This window comes from Petaurus breviceps, unplaced genomic scaffold, assembly GCF_028583685.1.
Source record: "Petaurus breviceps papuanus isolate PSGF00001 unplaced genomic scaffold, PetGlider_PUasm1.0 90769, whole genome shotgun sequence".
Classification (NCBI taxonomy): Eukaryota; Metazoa; Chordata; class Mammalia; order Diprotodontia; family Petauridae; genus Petaurus; species Petaurus breviceps.
In genome coordinates this window covers 13,691,416-13,710,797 of record NW_027187341.1, presented here as the reverse complement: position 1 = coordinate 13,710,797, position 19,382 = coordinate 13,691,416, and the positions used below count along the sequence as shown (strand labels likewise).

The window sequence follows — 19,382 nt, the reverse complement described above, 5'->3', positions numbered from 1 at the left end:
CCTCTTCCTCCCCCCTCCTCCTCCCTCTCCCCCTCTCCCCTCCTTTTTTTTGGAGGGCAATTGGGGTTAAGTGACTTGCCCAATGTCACACGACTAGTTTTTGTGTTATGTGTCTGACGCCACATTTGGACTCAGGTCCTCCTGACTCCAGGGCCAGTGCTCTATTCTCTGAGCCACCTAGCCACCCCCCATTCTTCTTTGAAATAGCTCAATTGTTAAAAGGTTTTCTATTACTGTTGTTCTTAGTGGTGGTGGTTTTGGCCGTGTGTGTGTGTGTGTGTGTGTGTGTTTTCCTCTCACTAAATTCACATCTCCACATCTTCCTGCCATTGTGCAGAGTTCTGCCCTGTGGGGCCAACTTCTAACTACCTGTTATTATGGTCCTTTTCCAAGTCTTCTTTTCTGACCATGGAATTTCCAAGAGGTTATTAATAGTATTAGCTGAATTAAAATATATATCTGCATGGAAAGAACAAAAACATAGTGAAGATTTAGAAAGACCGACCTCTTGTCACTATGTTTCCTTTTATGTTTTTGTGGGGGTCTTCCTAATTTCCTCTGAAAGAATGATTTTTTGTGTCTTTGTCTCTGTCTGTCAGATTCTATCTCTGTCTCCCTATTTCCCTATCCCTCTGTCTCTATTTCTCAGTCTCTCTGTCTTTGTGTGTGTCTCCTTCCCTTTTCCTTTTCATTCTTCTTTCCCTGATTCTCATCTCCCTCCATCTTTCTAGGCTAATTATTTCTAATTTTGTATAATTTCTAATAATAATTTCTAATTATTATTCTAGGCTAATATTTCTCTCATTTTTTCTGTAGGAATCTTTCTCTTTTTATGCATCCCCATATCTCTACCTCATATTTCTCTTCTTCTTTTTCTTTCTTCCCCTTCTTACCTTTGTATTTTTTCCTTTCTCCCTTGACCTCTTTATCCCCACTCTTCTTTCTCCCTTATCTGTCCATAGCATAAAGTTTATTTTATGCTTTCCTTATCTTATATGAGTGGTTCTTGATTTCTTCTATAATGGATAAATAGAAAATTTTGTTTTTCTCTTTATACAAAATTAAAAGTTGATTTTCATTTATATGACTCTTAGCTTATTATTTCCCCCCCCCTTGTAAATAAAAAAAAAACTATTTAAAATCTTTCATATTCTCCAAAGTGACTTTAAAAGAATGATAAAATTATCAAATGGAGACTGGAATAGGGAAGGTTTTAAAACACCATACTATTCCCTTCACTTTCTCCTTAACATTCAGCACATGTGGGTGTTATAGGCACACAAATCGGGGAGACCTACAATATCAGCTACAATGAGTTTAAAAACATAGAGATAGCTCTCTCAGATTTGTTTTATAATCTTGGGCACCTTACTCCATTTTTCAATTACAAATTGAGAAGAATGGATTAGATAAATTGCCAGACAAGATGAATGTGAAGAAGACGCTATGAGGCATTGCTAATGACATACTTTGTGGTCTACAAAGTACTATCAATACATTAGTATTTTGAAATATCTATCGTCTCCTCATTGTATAGACACCCTTGGCCGCTGTTTACCTCAATCCGTCCATATCTTGCTGACTAGTTTGTCTGTGGATTGCTGTGGCTAGCCTTCTGAGGACAGATGAGACCCTGAACTCATCCAATCTATTTCTTGAACCCAACACCCACAGAGACAGGTTTATCCCTTGGCTTAAACCCAAAGTTTTTCCACATTAGCAGGAGGTCCCAGAGCTTCCCCCAGCACCATGGTGAAGCATCAGAAGAGGGCTTCAGGGAAGGCTTGATGATAAGATGTCAAATAGCAGCATGATGAATTGAATAAAGCCTGGGTCATGGAGAAAAAAACAAGAGGAATGATGATAATGCCTTACCTTTGGATGGCGTTTTACCATTTTCAGAGGGTTGTCATAGACTATGTCATTGTCTCTTTATTGGAAGGGATTTGGGAAAATAAGTGTGGTCACCAAACCTACTTTGTGAAGAAGGCTGGATGGAGCTAATATTAAATCTTATAATCCGTTTAAGGCTATGCCAAAGTTTTAGTATTTATTCTTTTTACATGCTCTGCCTGGAATTCTTGACATATTTAATTCTCTTAAAATGGTATCTGTACAGTCTTATAAAATTGCCTGCCACCTATTGATCTTATTTATTAGGCAAAGTCTGCAAAATTTCAATTTCTTAAAAGACTAAGAATAAAGAATACCTATATTACTTGCTGTAAAATCAAAGGATAAGGGCATCATCTTGGAAGGTAAATATTGAACAAAATTTGTTTCTTCCCACTTAAATTTATGGAATGTTACCTATCACCCAACTGCCTCTGCAAACTGAAACCACAGTTGACTTATAAAATCAAAGCCTAATCCTCATCAAATATCCTCTGCATACATCCAGGGCTGTGGGGTTCAATTGGAAGATCCCTGTACAGAAAGATCTTACACTCTGAAATGCCATCTGTGCTCCTCACTCACTGACTGATCATTACTTCATTTACATGTGATTTGGCTCCCAGGATGGCCTGGCATTCGCTCAACAGTTATCTTGAGTTCAGACAAAGAATTGAAGCAGTTCTTTAGAATGGTAGCCATTAAATGCCAGGAACAAGTGGACTTAGATAAATATTTTGGACTTCTCATATATATTTATGATATATCTGCTTCTCAGAGAAGTGTGTGCTATGTGGCTGTTTGAGCATTCAAGAAAGAAGTTTCCTAAGGCCCCCGCAGTGTGTTTGTTTGTTTTTTCCTATCTGCAGTAGGCTCCTTCAGCAATGATCATTTAAATCATAGGGGAAAAGAAAAAAACATAACCACAGAGAACACCGAGAGCCTATTCAGTACATTTTATCATGTAAAAGCCTGACAGTGCAAGGTCACATACCATTGTACCAGATAGAAATTCATCATCAGCTAATGAGAAAGACAATGAAAAGAAGTTGGAAAAGAAGCAAATTAGCCAGGCGTCGTTCTCTGTGTCTATTCTCATGGACTTCAGGTGGGCAGCAGCCTGCCTGATCTTGAATAGAGTGGGACCTAATAGGCAGGAGAAGATAGTGCCTACAATTAAAGGATTGTTTGGAGACTCAAATATGTAGAAGTAGCTTTGCAAAACTTTAAAGGGCTATAGAAATGGTAGTGTGATTGTGAAATGTGGAACTCTACAACCTCTAAAGAGATGAATATGAATATCACACAGAGGGAAACGGAGGAGTGTATGGTGGGTTTGAGTAGCTACAGGAGTCCTACCTAATGAGGAGTTCTGATTAACAGGAGTAAAAGATGCTCTCAAAGAAATGTATGATGGAAAGATATGGGCTGTTTCTATGTCATATGTGAGGGCTGGCAGATGGATAATGAGAAAGCTGCACTGGTAGCTTCATAACATTAGGAGAAAGGGAAGGAGACCACCAGACATGTTGGGTGGATCCCTGGGACAAACTTATTGGAGAAAGCAGACAAGAGTAACACTGTGGGCAAACATAGCTTGCCATCTATTTCACTGAAAGGAAGATGCAAAACAATGAGATCACAGATCCATTTGACTATAAATGTCAGTAGGTAAGAGTAGGAGTAGAAATAGTAGCAGTAGCAACAGCAGAAGTCATAGCAATAGTAGTAGTAGTAGCAGTAGAAGTAGTAATAGTAGTAGTTGCTGTATCAGTAAAAGTATTAGTAGTTGTAATAGTAGCACTCATAGTAGAAGTTGTAGCAGTAGAAGCAGTAGTAATAGTCGTAGTGGTGTTAGTAGTAGTAGCAGCAACAGAAGTAGTAGTAATAGTAGTGGTAGGAGTAGTAGCAGTAGTAGTTATAGCAGCAGCAGTAGAAGTAGTAGTAGTAGTGGTGGTGGTGGTGGTGGTGGTGGTGGTAGTAGTTGTAGTTAACTGTTGTTACCACCATAAAAAAAATTGCTATCTATCCTCAACCTATATTTGGGAGCCCTTCTCTGGATTTCCTGATTTATTTATTTTTTTGCTTTATACATTCTGATAAATAGTTAGCAATTCCCCTGTACCCTATTTAAGTTCATCTTCTCTTCTGGACTGCTGCAATAATCTCCTACTTAGTAATTATAGTCAACCTGCCTCCACTTTCTTTCCTTTCCATTATATCCTCTGGAAGATCTAAAAATCTAATCCTCCTAACCTAAAATATGAAATAAATCCTATGTCCTATAGGACAAAATAGAAACTCTTGAGCCTGGCATTTAAAGCGCTCGAAAATAAGGTTCCCATCTACCTTTCCAGTCTCATTTCATGTTATATTCTCCCTCCCTCTCTGCCTTCCCCTCTCCCTCTCCATCTTCCTCTACTTCTCCCTCTCCCTCTCTTTCCCCCTCCCTCCCTCTCTCTCTCTCTCTCTCTCTCTCTCCCTCTCCCCCTCTCCTCCTTCCCCCCCTCCCCCCCCCTTCCTCCCCCCCCCCCCCCCCCTCTCTCCCCCCTTCCTCCCTCCCTCCCTCTCCCTTTATCTCCCTTCTTCCCTCCCTCCCTCCTGCTTTCCTTGCCTGCTGTCTATTTCCCATCTCTGGTCTCTGTGCATTTGTTCCGGTGGTCTCCCAATTTCAGAAGAGACTTTCTCTTCCCCTTTGTGTCACAGAATCTTTCCTTCCAATACAGCTTAGGTGACCCATCCTACATGAACTTTTTATTGTTTTACCTCAGCTACTATCACTTTCTCCCTCTTGAAATGTCTTTGCATAGGCTTTGTATTTACTTAGGATCATAGACTTCCAGCTTCAAGGTTTTCTTCAGTGGTTCTCTTGGTCAGCCCTTTCATCTTTACATGTGATGAAACTGAGACTGGGGAAATTGCAGTGATTTTCCCAAGGTCTTAGCAGTAGTAAGAGGCAGAGAATTAGGTCAAATCAAACAAGATGAATTTGGTGGGTATCAAGGTAAAGTCTTAAACTGGGCTTCAAATAATCATCATTGCAAGTTTAATCTGGAGGAGGCATGACTGGATGGCATTTCATATGAAAAAGATTAGGGGATGGGAGAGTCAGTAAACTATCAGCAAGGTAATATGACAGGCCTATTAAGCTGCATCTAGAAACCTGGAATCCAGGAATAAGGAGTCAGGAAGCATATGAAAATGGGAAGTGATAAGGGTTTGAACTGTAGTGAAAAGAGAAATGAAGTGAGGGAAGGGAAGAGATAGTCAGCTTCCAAACAGGTCGAGCTTGTTACCTCTTACATGCCAGATGCTCCAATAAAGGCTTTCATGTCCTGTTTGTGGTGGTTCCTCTGGCATTTCTATATTTCAGCAAATCAAAAAAATATTTGATGATATTCTCTGGGTGGTGTAGATTGCCTAATTGTATAGACAGCTTTCAATTCAACTATAAACAGTCTAGGGAACTTTGGGATATTCTTTTCACTAGCTGTCCACCTAAAACAAGCATTCTTAAAGACTTTTTCTTACTGTTTAATTTGTCACTTAATGCTGTTTATAAGACTGGGCAACAGATATGGCAGACTTAATTCAGGTACCATTGCTGTGGGGCACTTTGCCAGTCAGGAAACATTAAATGCCTACAATGTACCAGGCACATAGTATTGTATATTCAGACTATACCAGACTTTGTGCTTAGAAGTAGAGATACAAAGGAAGGTAAAAAGACAGTCCCTGCCCTCAAGGAGCCCACTGTCTAATATGGGAAACATGCAAGTAACCTACATGAGGGATAAATTGGAAATAATTAACAGAGGGAGGGAGGGCACTAGAGTTAAGAGGGAATGAGAAAGACTTTCTGAAGAAAGAGGGACTAAGTTTACAATTCCTGTTACTCATGCATTGTCATATTTTCCAACAGGGACATAAATCTCCTCACCCCAGAGTCTATGAGCCTTGCAATCAGCTCTACAAATTCTTCATCTCTCCAGATCCCACCAGTGTTGATGAAAAGTAGACTCGAAGGATCTGAGAGATGAAATGAGGTCTTTGTTTATAAAATGAGCACAGCAGGCCTTTAAAAACACATGTTCGTTATGCATCTGGTGTTTAAGTGAAAAACGTACTCCATCTGACTTTTGAATCTCTTGGCAAAGATCACAAAAGCATTTTTTTTTAAAGACAGTTTTTTTTTTCTTAAAGATTTTACTATGGGAATCAACTTCTCATTTGAGTTCAATAAGATGTTCACCTTACCTCTAATCGCCTATGGAGTTAATTTCTTTCAGTTTATATTTCATCTCCCTTATTGAATTTGGAATGAAATAAGGTCCAAAAAAAGGTTCATTTCTTAAGAAAGCAATTTTCAAAAAAGCTTCCAAACAGGAAATTAAAAATCATCTTTTAAAAAAAAGTTTGGTCCCAAATTGTATGTATGTGTGTGTATATACATATATATGTATATACACACACATACATATATATATGCATGCATGTATATAACATATGTATATTTGTGTATATATACATACACACATAAGCATACACACACACGTGTGTGTGTGTGTGTGTGTGTGTATGTTGGAGATGGGAAGCATCAGTATGGTTGTAAACTATAAACTGGTTTGCCAGAACTCCAGAGATTGGAACTACCCTATAATAATAAAAACACATCCTTAGAAACAGGCTTTTCTTTTGCCCCTTCAATTTTGGCATCATGCATTTGGACTTTTCCTTTATTCAACAGATTGGGTTTTAAATCACCCATTTCCCCTTTGGATTGGCAGGGCATTGTGATGAAATCCCTTTGTCTCTTTTGTTTCAGAGAGGATCACAGTCTCTAGGGAGATAAGAGTCTGTGTAGAGGGACCCACAGAGATGGGGCAGGATAAGAGTATAAGGGACCTGAAAGTAAGGAAAGAGATCAAGAGTAGACAATGGGAGGCTCCAGGACAGAGAATGCTGAGGATGTTGAGAGTGCCCTAGACAGGAATCTGTTCTCATAGCCTATACCCAGCTCATCTCTGTGTGATCTAGGAATCCCAAAACCATCCACCCCTTATGCCCCATCCCTGCTTGAAGAATAATGATAACAAAAGGCCAAATACTGCACTAGGAATCAGGAAATCATGAATTTGTATCATACACTTAGAGAAGTCCAAAGAAGGTGATAACTCAGAACTCAGGGTGGAAACCATCTCTGTCAGAAAGTGATTTTATGTAGACAGCTTGATAAAGTTGCAATAGCAGTGAACTTAGAATAGGAAGATGGGCTTCAAGACCTGATTCTTCCACTTAGGAATTATCCATCTTTGAGCATTCACTTTACATGTCTATGACTCAGTTTCCTCATCTGTAATATTTATGCTAACTAATTCACAGGGTAGCTGTGTAGATCAAATGAGATAATAGAGGGAAAAGTACTTCTGTGGCTATAAAACACAATATATCCTACCTCCCCCCTCCAAAAAAGCAAAAAAGAAAAGAAAGAAAAAAGGAAAAAAATCATCAATTAAAAAAACCCCACAATATATAAAGACTAATATACAAGCTATTATTATAAAAAGATCTTTGCTTGATTTTTCTTATTTGGAGCTGGCCTTCCAGCTCCCCTCTTCCCCATTCTCGGTGGAGATGGAGGGAAACATTGCTGAAGTCACCAGTGTGACTTCCAGGCAAGACAAGAAACAAGAGACAAGTCAATAAGATTGAGTCTGCCCTTCCCTTACCATCTGTGTCTGTCTGTGTATGAAAGTTCTTTTTCAGGTCTTCTTATACTGCTAAAAAGTTCATAGATCTTATAAAACAAAGATCCAATCCTTTCCCACTCCCACCCCACCCCCCAGTGTCCAATTCCAGGTCTGGTGAGATCCCACAGCAGGATAGAGTGGAGAGAGAACTGGTCTCAGTGCCTGAAAGCCTTGTTGCCAATCCAGTTTCTGACACCCACAAGCTGTATGATGTCGGGCCACCTATTTAACTTTTCTGAGTCAATTTCTTCATCTGCAAAATGTGGCTAATAACACTTGTCCTATCTGCCTCACCACATTGAGGTAAACACTTTATAAACCTTAAAGTGCCATAGAACAGTGAATTTTATCAATTGTTATTCTTCCAAGCTCTTTTCAAAGTACTGATTTCACCAGGAACGTTTCACTAAATCCCATATTCTCTGTGTATTTTTTGTCTTAGGAAAATCTGAATAATTCTTATTAGAGGTTAAATTATTTCACTCATGAGATAAGCCATGCTTACTCAGTAATCCATCTCTCAAGATATTTTACTTATTTTGCCTTCAAATAGAGAGGAAAAAGAACCCAACATTACAGATAAAGGAGAATGTAAGCACAGGGCTTTGTAGTTGTGGGAAATATCAGCTTAATATAATTCATGGACCTTTTAGGGCTTGCTCTTCTGAGTTGTTTTTTCTAAGCTTTCTGTTGGCACATGATGGGAAGGTTCCATGACCTACCCTCCCCCCCAAACTAAGTGTGATTGTAAAGTAATAAGATTGCCATTTATATTTAATCAAAAATCCCAGAATTCGTGTGTCTAAATGCATTTTGTCCCCTTCAAATCCATCAACTTGGAAGATTTTGTACATTTTTCGTGATCAAAACATTTTTTTTCCTAGCTCCTCCTTTGAACACATTCTTTGGGAGACACATTCTTTTGAATCTTCCCAGTGATAGCAAACTCTCCTTTGAAAACGGTTTTGATTTTTGGAAACAAGCTGAAATTTGTTTGGAGTCAAGTGTCAAGTCTGCTGAATACTATGGGTGATCAAGCTGAGATATGTGGTTTGGAAGGAAAAAAATGAGATGTGACTGTGAAATGAGACTCATTGTCATGTATGGCTCATAAAGTGGATCTGAAGGCAATTGAATTCCAAGTAGGAGTTCTTAAAATACCTTGAGCTATATCATCATAGAGTTACAGAATTTTCTAGTTGAAACAGGATCTTGGAGATTTTCTGTATCTGTAGAATATTAGGTTCAGATCCAGATCAAAGGTCATTTCTTTCATGAAACCTACCCTCAGCTTAAAATTATCTTTCTCTTCCAAGGAACCATCATAATAACATCTTGTTCCTGCCTTCAATTTGTATTTATATTCAGTTTTGTATTATTGAATTTTTTTTCTCGTCTTTTTAGCTCAGAGCTTGACACGTAACACTTAATAAATACTTTTTATCTTTTTAGCTAGTTAACTGGGGAGTTTTCTTTCTATCTCTCTCCATGTTTAGCACACACACCAATATGTTAAAAGCTTATCTTTTCCTTTGTGTGGACAGAGATCTCAATTTATCTTTAACATAGTCTTGGAGAGTTATTTGAGACCCAGTGAGCTGCTGAAGGTAACACAAATATTGAATACCAGATTTTAATTTTTCTTTCTGACTCCATGTCTAACACTTTCTCTGCTAAACCAACATGCCTAGACCTAGCACATAGTAGGTTTTTAGTAAATATTTATTAAAAGAATGAATGGATGAACCTGCCTTAGAGATTTTGTAGTCTGACCTCCTCACTTCATTGATAAAGAAACAGGCCCACCATCATTGGAAGAAAGGTGGAGTGAACTGTTTTAAGGCCAAATCTCATGTTTCTTTAAAACCTTATGATTTCATGGTCACACTGTTTGTATGTACCTCGAATTGTGAGGAGTAGCATCTCATAGTCAAATGAATGATGCTGGAGGAGATGAGGAATCAGACAGTTGAGGAGAATGACAAGACTCAAAATCATGCTGTCTCTACCAGTGTTCAACAAAGAAGAATGAACACAGTAATCAAGGAAACCAGAGGAAGATCCCCCAATGGGAAAGAAGGAAGGAGAAGCACAACAATATCCACTCAGGGCAGATTTTGCATAATCAGAACACAGAATAGCTTCTTAGGTCTTTTGATCTCACTGTTTATACAACCCCCAAACAGCCTCTCCCAGTCCCTGCCCCTCAAGTTGCAAATTCTTTTCCTTGTCTACTTGGTGCCTCTTAATCACATTCTTCTTTGAATTATGTTATTGATCATTCATTCATGTATTATATCCCTGTGGCTAAACTATAGGTCATAACAATATCTTAATTATAGATCCATTTTCTCTCAGTATGCTTTGTCCCTGGCAAGTAATTGACCTATTGTTACTGTTAAGTGAATGATCTGGGAGGTCATCCACATTTTTAGCTCTGTGGGTCAACAGCAGTGTTCTTGGGTGCATACCACTGGTAGACCCGAGGCATTATCAAGAAGAAAAAGTTATAAATAAAAGAAAAAGAAATAAAAGAAGGAAGGAAGGGAAAGAAAGAGTATGAAGGAAGAAAGAAATTGGGTGGTAAAAGGAATAAGGAAGAGATAAGATAGAGAAAAGAAAGGTCTGTACATGGGGAGAGGCAGAGAGCCACCAGCAATAGCCTCCAGGGGAACCGTATTTTATTTCTAAAATAAATTGGGTTTTTTTTTCCCCTCTTTGTTAGTCTGCCTCTGGAAAGATTAGTCTACTGCAAAGGAGAGTATCTTCTTTCTTTAAAGAGTGAACCTCTAGGTAAAGTGATTCCCATAAAGCCCTCCTTGAGAACTCTTTCTAGAAATTAAGAAGTCCTTTCAGAAATGTGTTCCTTATATTTAACTATTACTTATTATTTGGACTGAATTGCCTTACCTGGACACTTGCCATGAAGAGTTGTTTCTCTCCTCTCTCTGTCCCTTTCTCTCACCCTGTGGTTAATTGAGAGATCTGACTTTTCTTGATTTTTTGGAGGAAGATATGTGGAATAGTGATTCCAACAATGATAAGTCATCTATTAAAATCAAGCTAACGTGAATCAGAGAATCTCTGATTTGAAGAGTGCCATATAATTCAGACAATCACTGGAGCTAGGGAAGGACAATTGTTTTCAGGGGAAGAATGACAAAGTATGAATTGTAGTCTAAGTAAGCATAAAAGCCCAAAAGCTTGGCCAGGTCCATATCAAGGTTCTTTTGAAACACTAAAAGCCAAGGATTTGTAATGGAAATTAGAAAACAATTGCAGTAGCAAAGATTCGGAGAGATTAATGCCAGATTTGGGAGCAAGATACAGAGAATGTCAGTAGACTTCACCCTTTGACTCACTCTGTCCGCCTAGACATTCATTCTCTTATGATGGCTGTTTGCATTCACAAGACCACAGCTCAGATTTAAAAGGGAACTGAGGCAGGCATTGTCTAGTCTAACCTGTATCTGAACAAGCATTCCCACTAAAACATAATTGACAGGTGGTAATCATATCTTCAAGTCTGTCCTTGAAGAGAACCATTGAGAAAACCCTTTACTTGTGAAGGCATATTTCATTTTTGGATAGCTGCAATTATGAAGAATTTTTTTCTTATAGTTCAAGCTTATATCTTTTACTAAATTGTTCCTATTTATCCCCTCTGAAGTAAAGCAAAGCAAGTCAAATTCCTCTTCTATACAAATGCATTTTAGACATTTTTAAGATAGCTATCTCTTCTACTAAGTTGGCTCTTCTCTGGGAGAATCATACTTAGCTCCTTTTGGTGATGCTCATAGCTGTGGTCATCAATCCTTTTCCCTTCTTTCCCCATAGAGCTGTAACCAGAAATCAGATACCCAGACAAATTTGATAGCTTCCCTCTCTACTTTAAGAAAGCACTCATCCCTTCTAAGTCAACTCTGCCCTTGTCCCTGGAGGGCCTTGGGCCTTGAAGTACCCTCGTTTTTCATATAGAAAATCATCTGAGGGACCACACCATCATCACAGCTCCTGACTGCCCAGAAGTTGCTTCTTTTCCCAAGGCCATATTTGTTTCTCCAACAGACCCTGTATCTTCCTTATTTTTAAAATCTCAAGACCAACTCATCTTGAGATCTGAAGTTTCCCCCCACCCCTTCCTCTCCCCTTAATTCTAAACTGCTGCATGTGGGAAGTACATCCTCCCACTTCCCAAAATGTCAGTACCCTGGGTCAAGCCTCTCATCCAGGGATGGGGAACCTGTGGCTGTGAGGCTACATGTGGCCCTCTAGGTCCTCAAGTGTGGCCCTTTAATTGAATCCAAACTTCACAGAACAAATCCCTTTAATAAAAAGATTTGTTCTATAAAACTTGTATTCAGTCAAAAGGCCACACCCAAGGACCTAGAACAACATGTGTGACCTGGAGGCCAGAGGTTCCCCATTGCTGCTCTAGTACTTCTGACCTAGTTATGATTCTGGTGCCTACCCTTATTTGAATTTACTCTAACTTGTCAACATCTAGTTTGCTAAATAGTCATCTAACCACTGTTTTATTGCTTGGTTAATTTCTAGAAGCCACTTGTACTTATCAATTGAAATTCTAATAAGTGCATGTAATATCAGCTATATGCATCATTCAGTTCGATAAACTATTAGACTCAAGGGGTTTAGGAAAGGAGACCATATGGTCTCCAAGAGCTTCCCCCTGCTCCCAGAGTGAAGGTATTTCTTGCATTAATGAATAGGGAAGATCTCCCCCAAGAGGCCCCATCTGCTATTGGAGACATGGTTCCCACAGAGTCAGGCATCGTGGTGAGACATAGCCTTGGCATTAGCAGTTATTTTTGTTGTTATTTGCCCTTGTTTTCGAAGAAGACCAGTGCCATCACAGGCTGAAGTCTTGAATTTCAATTATTCCTTACTTTAAGGATAGCTTGTTCCACTTTCTGCTGTGGCCAATGAAAACCCATCTTCTCCACCAAACACCCACTTAATGGGTGACAGCAAGGAAAGAGAGAAGTAGGCAAACATTTATTAAGTGTTAGGAACTATGCCAAGAGCTTTACAAATATCATCTTGTTTGTTCCTCAGAACAACCCTTTTAGGTGGATACTATTATCAATCCTATTTACAGTTGAGCCAACTGAGGCAGACAGAGTTGTTCAGGATTAGCCAGCTACAAATGACAATGGCTGAATTTTAACTCAGATGTTCTTGAATCCAAGCCCAGTGTTCAATCTACCACATCACTCACCTGCCACTCAAGAATCCCCTGGATTGTATAGTTCATTAGTCATGTTTTATTGCTCACTGGACTTTTATAATCATGAGGACCTGTATTAAAATTCTGCCTTAGACACTTCTCGGTTCTGTGAGCCCGAGTAGGTCATTTAATCTTTCCATACTTCAGCTGCATTCTTCTGCAAAATGAAGAGGTTGGACTCGGTGGTCTAGAAGACCCTTTCCAGTTCTAAATCTAGAACCTATGTTTCTATGTTCCTTATTTCTCCTTGAAGAGAGGGAATGAGATCCAAGTAAGAATTTCACTCTTCTCTTGAACTTCACAACTATCCTGGCTTTATCTTCATTATGCATTTTAATTAGAGAAAAATATATTGAATATACAAGTATGCTTTACTTTTCACTTCTAATTGGTTATATCCTGATGATCATGAAGGCTTCATAATTACTAATAAATGCTCATCCTGGTCTCTGTAAAATGGGATAAAGTTTGTTGATTACCATAATTATGCCACTGACCATCGGAGAGAGCTCCTTATTATCCTTCTCTGAAACATCCAAATGAGACATGAGATGGCCAGCGATGGCTGTGCCTTCTTTGCATCTCCTGTCTCCCTCAGAATTCTCAGCTTAACATAGCTTTGAAGTGTTGGCTACAACTCTCTGGGTCCCTTGATTGTTTCTCCCTCATGCTTTCCTGGATTTGTTGCTTATCATAGTGTTTTCTTGCTGCCACTCTCAATAACTGGCCATTGGCATAGCCCATAACAAATGCTTTCTGACCACTTGCTATTTAGAAAGCAATGTGCTAAGCAGTAAGAGGAATTCAGAGATAGATGAGAAATATTTCTTGTTCTCAAAGAGCTTATCATATAAAAAGAGAAATATATAACACAAAGTAAAGTGTAATTAGGAAAAAAGAAAGATCTAAGGGGAAAAAAGTACTTTAGAAAATTTGAGGAGGGAGAAATCACTCTCAGTTAAGAGGAAGGTGAGACATGATTCAGGGAAAGCTTCATGGCAGGCCTGACTCCTGAACTGGGCCAGAATCAAGAGAATGATATTAACAGGTAAGAGGTAGAATAAAGGTTAAAAAGAGAATTTTATGAACTAATGTTGGAAAGATAAGTTGGCTCAGATGGTGGAAGACCTTAAGTACCAGGTTACACAATGTGCATTATAGCCTCTAAGTCATAAGGATCCACTTAAGATTGTTGAAAGGATAGTGAGATAGCCTGGACATTAGGAAAATTACTTTGGTAACTGTGTCAAGTATTGATTGGAGAAGAGGAGCAATTAAGGTCAGGGAGATTATTTAGGAGGCTGGTGTAAACGAAGGGTAATGAGAGCCAGGCAATAGTGTTCTGACTGAGAAAAAGAGGATGGATTCAAGAGGTTCCATTGACTCAACTTGACATATAGGGATTGAAAAGTATGGAAAAATCAAGGATCACCCCAAGATTTCAAGTCTATGTGGATGTGTGTCATCTCTATAAAAAGGTAATTAGGGTGGAGAAATAGTATCAGTCTTAGAAGGGATGATAATGAATTCAATTTGGGGCATGTTGAGTTTGGGATACCAGAAGGAATATATAGTTGGTAATATTGAACAGGTAATTGATGATGCTGTACTAGAGCTCAGGGGAAAGATTGTACTGCAGGTTATTTGAATAGATGTGATTATTGATCCCATGGGAGTGGAACTCACCAAAGGAAAAAGTACAGGCAGGAAAAGGGGCCAACCCACATTTGGGCACATTCACATTTGAAGATGAATCAGTGCAAGAGGAGTAATGGACTTGGATGGAGACCTAGGCAGAGATCACTATCACAAAGGCTAATAGCAGAGTGGGGTCAGTATGGAAATGTCAAGGGAGCTATGAAGTGAGGTAAAACAAAAACATTGGGTTTACATTTTTAAAAGCCTTGGTATCCTTGGAAGGAGCAGTCGTAGTAAAGGAGAAGGGTCAGAAACCAAATTGCTGGGGTTCTAAGAATAAATGGTGATGAAATTAATAAGGGTGGATGATTTGGTCCAAAATTGAATGAATGCATGAGAGCCATGGAGTGGTGTGAGCTACAAGGACTGAAGCTACTTGTTTCCCAGGTTAAAAGGGTTTGGTAGCTCCTTGACTATGTTACCATAAAGCACGTGATCACAGACCAAACTCTTCCAGAGTCAAGGGCATTTGGAAAAGAAGGCAACCTTGATAGAATCAGGCTGAGAAGTAAATTTAGAGGGCACTTCAGTGCTATAAGATGTTCTTCCCCCATTCTGGGTCACAATACAATGTAAATTGCATACCGATGTTCTGAAACAGAAAATTACATTCTGTATAACAGCCAAACTTCATGGGGCATGATGTCATACTTTAATAGCCTGTATTCTACTTGGTCATATTAATATTTAAATGATTTAACATTTCCTTTATGTTTAGTTTGAGGTTCACCATTCTGCATGAGTGTGCATTGGGTGAGAGGTAAAAAGTTCTAATACCATTCCTCTGGGGTAGTTTGCTGTATCAAGACAGATTCCTGCCTGAAAAAGAAAATTCTCAAAGTGAATGGTCTTTATTATCAAAATACTAACAAAATTTATTCGAGTTTCATTACCCAAGATTTTGAATTGTTATCTCTACAGATTCAATCTGCGTTCCCGGCTTTGATCCCAGCCTCAACATGATGACCGGAATCACTCCAATTAACCCAATGATACCAGGCATGGGGTTAGTACCACCACCACCACCCACGGACATATCTGTCGTCAAAGAAATAATTCACTGTAAAAGTTGTACACTTTTTCCTCCAAACCCAAGTAAGTGATACTAGTTAAGAAATATTTGCTAATGGCTTCCATTTAAAAAAAATAATTTTAAAATAGTTTTGTGTATGTTTCCAGGTACTGACATATGTATCCTTTTGAGCTCTATGTAACATACCTGTAAGCTCATGGAGGTCCTGGGTCTCCATATTAGAAGAAACCTATAATATGTAATGGCTTTCCAAGTCCAGGAGCTGACTTCATACAGCAGTGCTGTTGATACAATAGTATTTGAAGATAGGCAGCCACAGTTGAAAATCCTTTCAGCCTAGCTAGAGTCTAGCATTAACTACAAAACACTGTGTAAACAATGTGAGCCCTTCCATCCATCTTCACAAGTAGATGAGAAAACTCCAAAATGTATTTTGCTAGACGAAAAAAGAATTAATTCAATAGCAGTTTCTTAACCCTCATCAGTGGACATTTCTAGACCAAACTGTATTTAGTTGAGGGCAACAAATATTAGATGAGTCAAATGGGTCAGAATATTTAAAAATATAACTTCAGATACTGTGTTTATGAACTTTAATAGCCAGACCTATTTTTTGACTTCGACTTTTTTTATTCATATTAATCAATGTTGGGAGCTTTTTTTTTTTTTTTAACTGGTCTTTTTGGAAGGTTGCTTCAGTAATCTGCATATAAACTAGGTAAAATGTTATGACAGTCTGCACTTTATCTTTTATACAGCTTCCCCCAAATTTAATAGTTTGCTCATTTAAATGTAAATAATAAAAAAGTGGTTTCTTCAGGCTCTGGTGTTTCACGGCCAAGTAAGTACTCTGTGAGCTGTTAGGTTATGTTTTCTGTGTTCTGACTTTCTGTTCTATTATCTGGCAACAAGACAAAGTAGATAACCAGCAGAGGTTCTTCATCATGCTGTCATTTCATCGTGTTTTGTACTTCTCTGTTTTCCCCCGCCCCTTTTGCTGGGGCTTCTGTATTATGAAAGAAATGAAATTATGCTAACATTTGCTTTATCTTTGCTCACGGACAAGCGTGGCCATTCTACATGTAAGAATGAACACAGACAGTAAAGAGTCGGGAGGAAGGGAGAGGAGCTTGAAAAAGATATAATCCAAGATAAATTTAAATGGGTATCAAACTATGAAATCTCTTTGGTTTTAAGGAGTTCCAGCTGGGCCTAACTTTTTGCCCACTGAAACTGCCAAAGGAAATGTAAATAAATAAACACCAACATCTTTGTGCTTTATTGTGATTAGATCTTCCACCACCTTCCACAAGAGAGAGACCTCCTGGGTGCAAGACCGTGTTTGTGGGAGGATTACCCGAAAATGCTACTGAGGAAATTATTCAAGAAGTCTTTGAGCAGTGTGGAGATATCACAGCCATTCGGAAAAGCAAGAAGAATTTCTGTCATATTCGTTTTGCAGAGGAGTTCATGGTTGATAAAGCCATTTACCTTTCTGGTACTCTGCATTCTATATATGGTTTGGGGGAGGGTCAGTTCGGGGATGTCCTTTGTTGTGTTAATATTTGCTGACTTCCTTGGCTCTGCTGTACCAAAAAGAATACTTGGGGACTGAAGGAGAGAAAAGGGTAGGAGGAATGCCATTTCATTGGGCCTTCTCTGCCAAAAAAGCACCATGTGAAACCTGTGAACTTGCACCCCCCACTCCTCACCACCATGTTGTGATAATACCCCCATCTTATTCTTCCTCCCTTCCACTTCATATTTGTCTAATGGGCCATAGGTGGAAAGCACTTTTCTAATTCTTATTCCTGCTATTGAATGGAGTTCTCTAGGGGGCAAAGTGCTTTTATCATAAACTGTTCCCCTTTTAAGAAGTAATTCCCCCTTTAGGATACCAGGATACCAAAATCAGAGTAACTTAATCTTAAAAAGTCATTCATGAATTTTACGATCCAACCTAATATCATTTGAAGGAGTCTTATGTAGTGGGTAGAATGCTGGATTTGGGATCAGGGGAGACCCAAGTTCAACTCCCACCTCACACATTCACTAGTTGAGTGACCCTGCACCAGTCACTTAACCTTTGCCTCAGTCTCCTCACCTCTAAAATGAGGATAATAATAGCACCTACCTCCCAAAGTTTTTATATCAAATGATATAATTTTTGTAAAGTGTTTTGCAAACCTTTTAATACTATATAGTTAACTCAACTAAATGCTATTATTTGGACCCTGGGCAAGTTCTTTAATGTCCCTAGTTTTTCAGTTTCTATATCCATTTAATAAGGGGGTTGGAACATATGATCTTTAAATTCATTGCTGGTTTTGAAGTTGTAATCTGCCCATTTGATTGATGCTGCTTGTAATTTGGTTGGGCAGGTCTATTGATCTCTGCCTCTTTGGTATCAATTTTTGTAGACTTTTGATGATTTTGAAATGAGATCTAATGTAGTCCCCAATGTAATGAGGGATGGGGGCTGTGTATGAGAAGGTTGGCAACAAAGTTATCAAATCAAAAACTGATACCATTGGTACTGATGATGACTTCAAAATGTCATAATTTTTGAATGCACATTGCCCTTTATATTTCTTTCTTTTAGTACTCTAAAAATTTTCAACTTCTTTCTCTGTTCTTTTGATTTCTCCATTCTGCCCATATACAATATGCTTCCCCTGGCTCTTCTGTTTGTACCCCCTCTCAATTTCCTATCTCTTCCTCCCTCCCTCCATCTAATTCCTTTCTTTTCCCCCTCATAAGCTAAGGAAAGACTACATAATACTTCCTCCAGGCAGCTCCCCTCCCTAACTCATCAAAACCAAAGGTGGGTCAATTGAGTTGAAGTTAATGAGGAAAGAGGGGAATACCAGCCGAGAAGCAACATCCAAACATCATTGCCAAATTTCAGCTAATTTCTGCAGGCAGCCCCTAACGGCCATGAAATTCCATCGCCAACCCAGAGCCTTGAGTTGATTCCAACACTGCAGAGATTTCCTTGCTAAATAAAGACATAAAATAAGTCTGAGGCATGCTTATTCCAATCAGTCCTTAAAAGGGGGGAAGAAAAAATCTGAAGGCATTCTCAATTGTGGTGGAGAACACTGTGCTTTGGATGTAGAAGATAATTAATCAACACATTGAATTTTAAAGCACAAATAACCTCTGTCTTTCACTTACTATGGTTATATGGAGGTTTAAATGATAACATTTTAAAGTATGAGGTTCTGTTGACTGGCAAGTCAGTGAAGCTTTTCATACACATTCTTTAATTTCACAAAAATTTGGGCAGCCTGGTTTGTATAAAAAAGGTCATTGCTCTACCGCCAGCAAGCCATGTGACCTTGGGCATATTATTTAGCTTCTTTGGGCCTCAATTGGCTCTTTTGTAAAATGCAGGAGTCTGACTAAGTGATTTCAAAGGCCCCTTTCCAGATCCCAATTTTGGATCAATTATAAAACTAAAAAGCACAAATGAAGATAACTCAGTGCCAAATTTGGATACCTGGCAGAGATTTCCTCCCCCCTCTATCCTGGGTATTTCTCATTTCTGACAAGACCCACATCAGTTGCTACTCAACTCCCAAATGGCCGAGTGTGGTACCCATTTTCTTTCTGATTTGCTATCTTCTGAAAAGGGAGTTAACAGAGACATAACCCTTCCAGGATTCTGCTTTTGTGACTTGATCAAGAGGGCTGTCTAGCCCCTTGCTCAGCCAGGGTAGAAGAAACCTTGGGGAGATCAAAAAAACAATTTGGGGAG

The 19,382-nt window shown here is 38.9% G+C and overlaps 1 protein-coding gene across 8 annotated transcripts in view; it reads left to right on the top strand.

Moving 5' to 3' along the window:
- The window catches only part of ENOX1 (ecto-NOX disulfide-thiol exchanger 1), a 726,395-nt gene that overhangs the window by 503,125 nt on the left and 203,888 nt on the right, over window positions 1-19,382 (top strand). For all 8 annotated transcript variants that reach the window (XM_069068688.1, XM_069068694.1, XM_069068693.1 and 5 more), the window contains 2 exons: window positions 15,511-15,684; window positions 16,914-17,120. In XM_069068688.1, coding sequence (XP_068924789.1) covers window positions 15,511-15,684; window positions 16,914-17,120 — 381 coding nt within the window. The remainder of the gene's footprint in view (window positions 1-15,510; window positions 15,685-16,913; window positions 17,121-19,382) is intronic.